This window comes from Crocuta crocuta, unplaced genomic scaffold (assembly GCF_008692635.1).
Source record: "Crocuta crocuta isolate KB4526 unplaced genomic scaffold, BGI_CrCroc_1.0 scaffold84, whole genome shotgun sequence".
Classification (NCBI taxonomy): domain Eukaryota; kingdom Metazoa; phylum Chordata; class Mammalia; order Carnivora; family Hyaenidae; genus Crocuta; species Crocuta crocuta.
The window spans coordinates 3947615-3958085 of record NW_027530213.1 but is presented as its reverse complement, the minus strand read 5'-3'; the positions used below and the strand labels follow the sequence as shown (position 1 = coordinate 3958085).

At 47.0% G+C, this 10471-nt stretch overlaps 1 protein-coding gene across 1 annotated transcript in view; it reads left to right on the top strand.

The window, feature by feature from the left end:
- SIM2 (SIM bHLH transcription factor 2) overlaps positions 1 to 10471 on the top strand; it is a 50123-nt gene that overhangs the window by 38409 nt on the left and 1243 nt on the right. The window contains exons 8-10 of the mRNA XM_077765497.1: positions 6268 to 6415; positions 7676 to 7844; positions 8463 to 8880. Coding sequence (XP_077621623.1) covers positions 6268 to 6415; positions 7676 to 7844; positions 8463 to 8880 — 735 coding nt within the window. The remainder of the gene's footprint in view (positions 1 to 6267; positions 6416 to 7675; positions 7845 to 8462; positions 8881 to 10471) is intronic.

Here is a 10471-nt window from a genome sequence, read left to right as displayed (position 1 = left end):
GATCATTTCAGGCAGCTAAGTAAGTACAACAGACTGGAGGGGAAGCAAGACCGAACCAAGGCGTGTTGTGACTAAGCGTCTAGGATTTCAGCTTGGATTGATAATGTGGACTATCACCATGGGTCACAGAGAAGCAAAAAACAATTCTGCGTCTGTGTTTGTTTGGTCTCTGTATCTAAGCCGCATCACAGCAGAGTCAGGGAGCGTCAGAAATAATAAAATCACGGCAGCTCCTGCCCTTGGCATCCTAATATAAAATATTTGGGATAAACTGGCTTTATTGTATCCAGCTTAGATGATTAGGGATAGGTTTTAGGAATGTTGTAAGAAATAAGCAAAGTATGAAGTCCAAGAGAGGGAGAAGGAAAAATATACCATCTTGTTGCCAGGGGCGTGACGGATACCTCCGGGAACAGATTTCAGAGTTGAGGAGCTGAGCAAGCACTTCCGTTGAAGAAAGAAGGGCCTCTTGGGAAATTCACATAGGGGGCCCCACATGGATCTTATCGCGTCTCTTTTGGAGCCAATAGCAAATTGGCCGAGGCCCCCCTAAACTTCCTTGTACTTCTCCTTGCACATTGAGCTACAGAGAACCTTCTGGAGACTCCTGGCCCCTCCTCCCAGAGGGATCAGTCTGAGACAAGGGAGTCAGAACACCCAGGCTGTGCCCTCCAGATTTGCTGGCCCAGCTTTCCTGGTGATGCCTACCCCCCACAGCTGTATGGGGTGTGGAATGAGGGATGCAGACATGAGCGGGCACCTAAAGCCGTGGATTTTGCTGTTAAAAAAGCAAACCCCAAGAGAAGAAGCATTGTACAGATAGCTCTTTCCTATTACCTCTGTCCTCAGTCTTCAGCACGGATGGTGGCTCCTGCCCCGTGAGTCCACAGAGGTGCACGTGCTAAGCCAGGGAAGAAGAGAGCCTGTGTCTGCACTGTCCCCAAGAGCCTTGCCACTCGTCCCCGTGGGTGGGGATGGCGGTCACGCAGCTAAGGGGTGGGGGGCCCGATCAGTTGTTGTATTTCCGCTCTCCGACCTTCACACAAACTACTTGCCCCTAGAAAAAATAATTTTTTCACTTTTATTATAAACCTGATACCTCCTTATTGTTGGAAATGTCAGAAATCAAGAAAAGCTGACAAGAAGAAAATGAAAACTACCTGTAATTTGACCAGAGAATGAGAGTTAGTATATATTGAGCCTTTGCTGTGTGTCTGCTGCCACTAGTCTAAAGCTTCGTGTAGATGACCTAATTCTCACCACGACCATGTGAGGCAGGGAGTGTGATTATGCTCTTGTTCTCAACAGGGAAACTGAGTCACTGGGGCTTCAAAACGTGTCCCAGATCACAATTAGTTGGGGTGTATATGTGAGTATGTATGTACTTTTTCTTACTTGTACTTTATGCACTTCTGAATCTTGTCTCTTTTTTTTTTTTCATGAGCCCTAACTGATACATAACACTATATTAGCTTCAGGTCTACGTGATTTGATATCTGTATGTGTTGCTCCATGATCAGCACCATAAATCTAGTTACAGTATATCATTATACATTTTTTTTTCTTGTCTTGAGAGCTTTGAAGATCTAATTCCTTAGCAACTTTCAATATACAACACAGTGTTATTAACTGAAGTTCCCAATGCTGTATATTACATTTCCAGGACTTATTTATTTTATAACTGGAAGTTTATACCTCTTGACCATCTCCCCCACCCAGTTCTCCCGCCTGCCATCCCTCACCTTTGGCAACCACCAACCACTTCTCTGCATCTATGATTTTTTTAAATTAGATTTCACCTGTAAGTGAGGTGTCTTTGACTTATTTCACTTAGAATAATGCCCTCAAGGTCCATCTATGTTGCAGCAGATGGCGAGACTTCCTTCTTTTTTATGGCTGAACAGTGTGAGTGTGTGTACGTATACCATGATTTCTTTTATCCATTCATCCGTGGATGGACACTTAAGGGTGCTTTCATTTCTTGGCTTTTATAAATAACACTGCAGTGAACATGGAAGTGCAGGTGTCTTTCTGAGTTAGTGTGTTCATTTGTTTCCTTCAGAGAAATGCCCAGAAGTGGTATTTCTGGATCATATGGTAGTTCTATTTTAAATTTTTTCAGGAACCTCCTCATTGTTTTCCATGGTGGCTGCACCACTTTACCTTCCTACTCATAGTACACAAGGGTCCCCTTTTCCCTACATCCTTGCCAATACTTGTTATTTCATCTTTTTGATAATTGTCATTCTGACAGGTGTGAGGTGAAATCTCATGTGATTTTGATCTGCATTTCCCTGAAGATGAGTGATGCTGTGAACTGTTTCATGTACTTGTTGGCCATCTATATGTCTTCTTTGGGAAAATGTTGATTCAGACATTTTTTAGCTGGACTGTTTTATTTGTTCGTTTGTTTATTTATTGCTACTGAGTTGTATGAGTTCTTCATGTATTTTTGGATATTAACCCCTTATCAGATATGAGATTTGCAAATATTGTCTCCCATTCGGTAAGTTGTCTTTTCATGTTGTTGGTGATTTCCTTTACTGTGCAGAAGCTTTTTAGTTTGACGTAATACCACTTGTTATTTTTGCTGTTGCTCTTTTAAGGATTATTTTGTGGTTCCATACAAATTTTAGGGTCATTTGTTCTGTTTCTGTGAAGGATGATACTGGATGTTGATACGGATTGTATTAAATCTGTAGATTGCTCTGGGTTTATATAATTTTATATAACTCTTCCACTCCATGAACATGGAGTATCTTTGGATTAATTTGTGTCTCCTTCAGTTTCTTTCATTAATGTCTTGTATCTTTTAGTGTCTTGGTCTTCCACCTCCTTGGTGAAATTTATTCTTAGACATTTTATTATTTTTGATGCAATTGTATATGGGATTGTTTTCTTAATTTCTCTCTCTGATAGCTCATTATTTTTTTTTTTAATTTTTATTTATTTCCAGGAGAGAGAGAGATAGACAGCGTGAACAGGGGAGGGTCAGAGAGAGAGGGAGACACAGACTCTGAAACAGGCTCCAGGCTCTGAGCTGGCAGTCAGCACAGACCCCGACGCGGGGCTCGAACCCACGAACCGCGAGATCATGACCTAAGTGAAAGTCAGACGCCCAACCGACTAAGCCACCCAGGCGCCCCTCTGATAGCTCATTATTAACATGTAGAAATTCAATAGATTCTTGTGTACTGATTTTGTATTCTGCACCCTTACTGAATTCTCTTATTCTAAGAGTCTTTTGATGGAGTCTTTGGGGTTTCTATATATAATATGCCATCTGAAAATAGTGACAATTTTACTTCTTCCTTTCCAATTTGGATGTCTTTGATTTCTTCTTCTTGCTTAAGTGTTCTGGTTAGGACTTCTGACTCTGTGTCGCATAAAAGTGGCAAACATGGGCATCCTCGAACTTGGTCCTGATCTTAGAGGAAAAGCTTTCAGCTTTCTCCTGTTGAGTATGATGTTAGCTGTGGACTTCTGATAGATGGCATTTACTGTGTTGAGGTACATCCCCTCTATACCCACTTTGTTGAGAGTTTTTATCATCAGTGGATGTTGAATTTTGTCAAATGATTTTTCTGTATCTATTTTGATCGTTCACTTTGTTAATATGATGTGTCCTCTTAGTTGATTTGCAGGTGTTGAACCATCCTTGCACCCCAGGACTAAATCCCATTTGATCATGGTGTACGATCCCTTTAATGTATTGTTGAATTCAGTCTGTTACTATTTTGTTAAGGATTTTTAGATCTATGCTCATCAGAGATATTTGCCTGGAATTTTCCTTTTCTTGCAGTGTCCTTGTCTGGTTTTGGTACCAAGGTTATGCTGGCGTCACACATGTGTTTGGAAGTGTTCCCTCCTCTTCTAATTCTCCAAAGAGTTTGAAAAGGATTGGTATTAATTCTTATTTAAATGTTTGGTGGAATTCACCAGTGATGCCATCTGGTCCCCGACTTCTGTTTATTGTGAGGTTTTTGATGACTGATTCTATCTCCTTACCGGTGATCAGTCTGTTCAGATTTTCTATTTCTCCATTACTCAGCCTTCATGGGTTGTATGTTCCTAGCAAAGTATCTGTTTCTTATAAGTTGCTCAATTTGTTGGCATATAATTGTGGTTTTTCAAAGTGTGCTACAATTGTTTTCAAATTTTTATTTAAATTCTATTTATTGACACACTATAATTGTTCATGGTAGTCTGTTAGTATCTTTGTATTTCTGTGGTATTGAATCCTGTCTTTTTTTTTTCATTTAACATTCTCCATAATATTTCAAATTATTAATCATTATTTCAATAGCAGCATAGTACTCCAAAGTTTATTTACCATCTTTCCTAATTCTTGGACAATTAAGTCTCCCCCACGTCTTCCCCCTGAATTATAAGCAGGACTGCATGTAATAGGATCAGTGATTGGAAGTGAAGTCACTATGTCAATGGATATGAGCTGTCAAACCGCTTTCCAGGACCATACCAGTTCATGCTTCTCACAGCACATGACAATGCCTCTCACCATAGATTAGCTGACATTATCGTAGTCAGTTTATTTTCCTTGAGATACTTGAGATACAATTCATATGACATAAAACTGATCATTTTAACCATTTTCAGAGGTTTTTAGTATATTTACAATGTCATGCAACTGTCACCTTTGAGTAAAATCCCAGAACATTTTCTTCATCCCCAGAAGAACCCTGGTGCCCATCAGCTCAGTCCCGGGCACTCTCATCCCCCAGCTCCAACCACTGCTCTGCTTTTGGTTTCTATGGATGTGCCTATTCTGGACATGGTTCCAGAATGGAACCATCCAATATCTGTTTCTTTTTTAATGTCTACTGATTTTAATGGATGGCATCTAGCTCTGAGTTAAGCAAATGCATTGAACTTGATTATCATTTATATTTATTATTTGGTGAATTGTTTGTTCCAGTCCTTTTCTCATTACTTGTAGGTCTTAAGTGCTTTTATTGACGTGTATGAACTCTTTATATGTTAAGGCTAAAAAGTCCTCGACTATCATTTTTAAAGTAATTTTTCTTCTGCGCCAAAATATTTTGCTGCAGGTGTTAAAGTGGATGATAAAGAGGTGCTATTAATATGGAAAGAAGGCACAGAGGGCAATGGAGAGCCTCAGGAGGCTTTGAGCAGACAGTGAAGGGGCTCTGCCTACTGGCACAAAATGAGGGCTGAATTTCTGTGTCTGTGAGCCTCCGGGGGGTTCCTTCAGTGCCAGCTGGTGCACTCACAGAATTTGGCCACCTCCCCAGCCCCTGCTCAGGTGGCTGCTAGTCAGGGCCCTGGGGCCAGCCCTGATTTGAGAAGCAGGAATGCCCCGTAGCCATGACCTGGGCATCAAGGGATGCCTTTCAGATTTGTGCCAGCCTTCCCCTCCTCAGAGAAGGCTACCTGGGGCTTTCTCTTCTCTCCTGTCCACCCAGTGCTTCTGGCGCTTTCCTTTCTCTTCAGCCTGTGCCGTCCAGGCCCCAAGGGAAATTAGTACAGAGGCTTTGGAAGGGAGTGTGGCTCAGCAATCTGGAGTTTGCACCCATGCGTGGAAGATGGGCCCAGAGGCCCAGTTTTCAGAAACTAAACAGCCAAGCGGCGGTCTTTCCCATATAAGCAACATAGGAAATTAATAGGCCTGAGGAAAAGTGGGGCTGATCGGTAGAAAATACAAATGGCAACGGAGTAGCAAACGGTCTCATGGTGAATACGCACATGTTCTGGAGAGTAGCAAATATCAACAACAATTTGACACTTGGTTGAATGTACTTATTATTTTGTTTAAATAACGACATCACCCCCTGCCCCCATTGCCTATTAAGGGTATGGGGATTAAGAGTTTGGGGGATTATAACATAATTGTGGCATTTTGGAAACTGAAAATCCAAACCAACTTTATCACTCTGCCAGGTGCAAATGTTTTATGGGGACTAATTGTTTCTCTCAGTGAAATCAACGACTATTAAATTTGAGTTCTTAACAGGGGAGGGGAGAGATTGTGCCCTGGGCCCCTTGAAATTGTAGGCAGAAATCTTGTGTGAGCGCGTGTGTGCGTATATGTGTGTGTGCGCGTGTGTGCGTGCGTACACAAGCATGCACCTTCCTGTAGAGAGAGTCTATCTCTTTGTCAAGTTCTCAAAGGTGTCCCTGACCCCAGAAAGGTCCAGAACCGGGGCTGTAGGTCATCAGCTGGGGCAGTGCCCCCCGAGCAGGGCCTGCTAATTTTCCCTTGGGATTCATGTCACCTTGTGCTTGCAGTGCTGGTGAAGGGCCAGGTCACCACCAAGTACTACCGGCTGCTGTCCAAGCTGGGCGGCTGGGTGTGGGTGCAGAGTTACGCCACCGTCGTGCACAACAGCCGCTCGTCCCGCCCGCACTGCATCGTGAGTGTCAATTATGTCCTCACGTAAGTCAGACGTATTTGTTTCCTTGCTCTCTCCTGCTTCCCTGCTCCTCATCAGCCCGCTCTCACAAGCCACAAGCACCGCCTCTCCCTCGCTGTCTCTGTCTCTCTCTCTTTCTCTCTGAAACTGTTCATTTGTCTCCTGTTTTGTTTTAATTTGAACAGTCTGGTCGTTTGGGAAGGTCCAAACTATTTCTGAACTCAGCACCGAGGGCCNTGGGACTATGAACTTAAGCTCCTCGTGCCCACAGACATCAGGGCCGTCTTGCGTGCTCCCGCCATCTGGGATGGGGATAGCTCACATTTCCCCTCTCTCTTTCTATACAGCCTGTTACAAATGATGATGAATGTTTGGTCCCTTTAAAATCTCAGAAGGTCAAGTTCAGTTGCAAATACTTTTAGGACCATTAGACACAACAGAACCTAAGTCTCCCTGGGACCACATATTACTGTGGACCCACCATGGCTACTGTATGTTAAGTCGCCTGCACTCAGCTCTGGCCCTGAACTTGATACCCTTGCCCAGCCCCACCCTGAACGAGGTCCTCGTGTGTGTTCTTACACAGTCAGGATAAAGGCTCTCACTTCTTTCATAGAATGATGGCCAGGTCCCTGGTTTCTTGGGTTTTGTTTTATTTTTTCTTAGAAGTAGAGTGTGATTTTGGCAAAACTGCAGGGAAGAGAGCGTTTTGGCCTCCCTGATGACTCCTCCTGAGCAGACGAGTGTAGGCTGGTACTTTAGATGACTTCCCCTACCACGAACGCAACTGTGCCAAGTTGGCTCTTAAGGACTGAAATGGGCACCTGGTGCGGAGATGGGCAAGGCGGGCAGCCAAGCTCCTGGACCCTGGAAGGTCCCCCGCTCACGCCTCCCTGGGTGCTAAATAGAGAAACAGCTGAGCCACAGATACTCAACGCGATAAGTAGTGCTCCTGCCCTCGCGTCGGCCCTGACACGCTTCCCAGTGGCCCATGGTGGCCCTGGGAGATGAGTTTGGGACCTATTGGAGAGAGTTACGGAGACCTCCATCTCTTCCTGCTGGATAAGCTGACCTCCCTCCGCGTTGCCCGGGGCTGCAGGGGGGCTTTTAGGATGAAGGTGGGCTGCCCTTTGCTCAAGTCCGGCCTGATCCAACCTCAGGGAACCCGTCAGCTGGAGCTCTGTGAAGGAACTTGCTGGGGGCGGGGGCGGGGCCAGGGAAGCCGCTCCTCCCCGCAGGGCGCAGGGCCGCCGGACGTGACTTGCCCTGCTCTTGCTTCTCAGGGATATTGAGTACAAGGAACTGCAGTTGTCCCTGGACCAGGTGTCCACGTCCAAGCCCCAGGACTCCTGGAGGACCGCCTTGTCTACCTCACAAGAAACTAGGAAATTAGCTAAACCCAAAAATACGAAGATGAAGACAAAGCTGAGAACAAACCCTTACCCCCCACAGGTAACAAGCACCACCCGCCGAGGCAGGTGCTGCCCCGCGTGGCCTGGGGGGCTTGGGACACCCAGCCTGTTCAGGAAGGAGCCTAGCCTCCGAGTGCAGAGCGGGTCTCCCGGCCTGGAAGTTTCCCTGAGGAGTGCAGCAAAGCCCCTCGGGGAACGTCCTGCACCCACACCGCAGAGACACAGCCCGAGGCATCGAGAGCTAACTTCGGGAAGGCTCAGCAGGTCTAGGAAGAAGAGGCTACATTAGGAAGGCACATGAGCTTTGGAAGCCGTGTTGGCGTAGCTTAGTGCACAGTGCATGGTGTTTCCATAGCTTTTTTTTTTTTTTAAATGAAAACCTTCCTTTTTTTTTTTTTTTAAAGTACTTTGTAACCTCTCCGAAAGTGGCTACAAGTGTTTTCCACTTGGGCGGAGAAGGTCTTCCCACAGGGTGCCGTGGGGGTGGGGTGTCTCTGTGGTACTGCTTGCTGCACACCTGTCCCCGGTGGGACCTCACTGCGGTGGCCGCGGGTCGGTCCAGCCCGGGGGTGTGGTCAGGCTAACTCTAGGGTGGGATCCGGTGAGGCCGGAGCGCCGTCTCTCACCGGCCCTGGCTTCCGTCTTCCTTGCCATGCAGCAATACAGCTCTTTCCAAATGGACAAACTGGAATGCAGCCAGCTGGGAAACTGGAGAGCCAGCCCCCCGGCGACCGCCCCCGCACCCCCGGAACAGCAGCTCCATTCAGAAAGCAGCGACCTTCTGTACGCCCCGTCCTACAGCCTGCCTTTCTCCTACCGCTACGGACACTTCCCTCTGGACTCGCACGTCTTCAGCAGCAAAAAGCCAATGTTGCCGGCCAAATTCGGGCAGCCCCAAGGATCCCCGTGTGAGGTGGCACGCTTTTTCCTGAGCACACTGCCAGCCAGCGGCGAATGCCAGTGGCATTATGCCAACCCCCTAGTGCCTAGCAGCCAGTCTCCAGCTAAAAACCTCTCTGAGCCGCCGGTGAACGCTGCTCGGCACGGCCTGGTGCCAAACTACGAAGGTGGGTCATGTTTGCACGAGGGGGGGAGGGGGCAGGGCCGTGGATGGCGGCGGCGGTGGCGGTGGCGGTGGGTGGCAAATGGAAAAAGGATGCTCACGCTTTGGGCAGACTTCTTTTTCTGCTCGTAAGTAGGGGTTCTACGCTCCCCTGCTCGCAATGCGTGTAGCTTCACAACAGGGAGCAAAGCTGGGCGACCGAGTCCGTGTGCTAGTGGTTCCAGTGAGAGCATAAAGGGTAGAGGACACCGGGTGTCCAGCCACCCTCCCTCAAAGCTCTGGCCTCATTGACTCCCCAGGAGGGAGACAAAGCGATTTTCAAAACCAGCTCCCACGTGCTGGGAATGCTCCAACTGCACTGATTTTACAAGATTCTTTCCACTCCACCCAAAGATGAATCTGGGGTACTGTTGGCTTTCTTCCCACGCCGGTTTTCAGAGTGTGAAAAACTGGTGGAAATTCATGAGCTCAGAGGCAAGAATGTCCCTCACCCACCCAGGGCAAATAACGTCAACACTCCAAGGACTCCCGATTCTTTATCTGTAAAATGGGATCGTAGGCCACGTGCTCTGCCTACCCCAGGGCTGGGCACACGCTAGGTGCCTGCCCGGCACTGCTGGTTCAACAACAGAGAGACAGGAATGGCCCCTCCAGCAGCTCGTCCTGGTGGCGGACAAGCCAGTGTCCTCTGTGGATGTGCCGCCAGCGTCCCCAGGCCCAGACAGACTCCTGTTTGCTCACTGAGCCAACCCCAGGCAGAGGGTAGGTGGGCATCGAGGGGTGGCTGCAAGAGGTACCTTCCTGTTTCGTGCAGACCTAACTACAAGATGGTGCAAATTTCCTGCGATGGCTGCTAAATGCGGGTAAATGTTAAAATGCCCCAGAAAAGAATCGCCTGCTTAAAGAGGAGAGCTCCCCGGAGCCCCCTCCTTCCCCCTCTTTCTCTCTTTGGAGGTGGGTCGGGCTCTGTTCTTCCTCAGCGGCTTTGCGAATCTCGTGTTCAGACCCAGTCTTTACTGTGCGGAGACACATTTTGTCCCTAACTCTGAGAAGACGGATAGACTAGGGGAGGAAGCCAACTGTCTTGGAGGTGACTAGCACATGGTTTTCAAAAGTGGGCAGCTTAGAAAAGCACCCACCAGCCGCTAGGGCAGCACAGCCCTGCCTTTTGGCCCCGGGCCAGCCCTTGGGGCCGCCAGAGCCTCAGATTTGGAGAGCCAGCCATCAGCGCATTGGGCCCCTCAAATAACCAAGGAAGGATTTCCCCTGCCAGCCAATGAAAGGAAGACAAAGCAAAGTGTCTCGATAACAGCTGAAAATATTATCCACTTGAGATTGACCTGAATTACTTTTCTTGGTGTGTGGAAGGTGGCCAATGATGTAACTAACACACAGTATTACGTTTTTTAAAAAATTGCTATTTTGAAAGCAAAAGAGGTTAATAACCACCTCATTTGTCACACACTTGGTAAAAAATGGACCAAAGGTGCTAATTTGGGGCAATTTGTGATCCACTTCCTAGTCTTTTTTTGATAGTAAAGGAAGCCAAAGTTGTCTTAAGGAAAAAAAAAAAAAAAAAACAAAAAAAAAACAAAAAAACAACC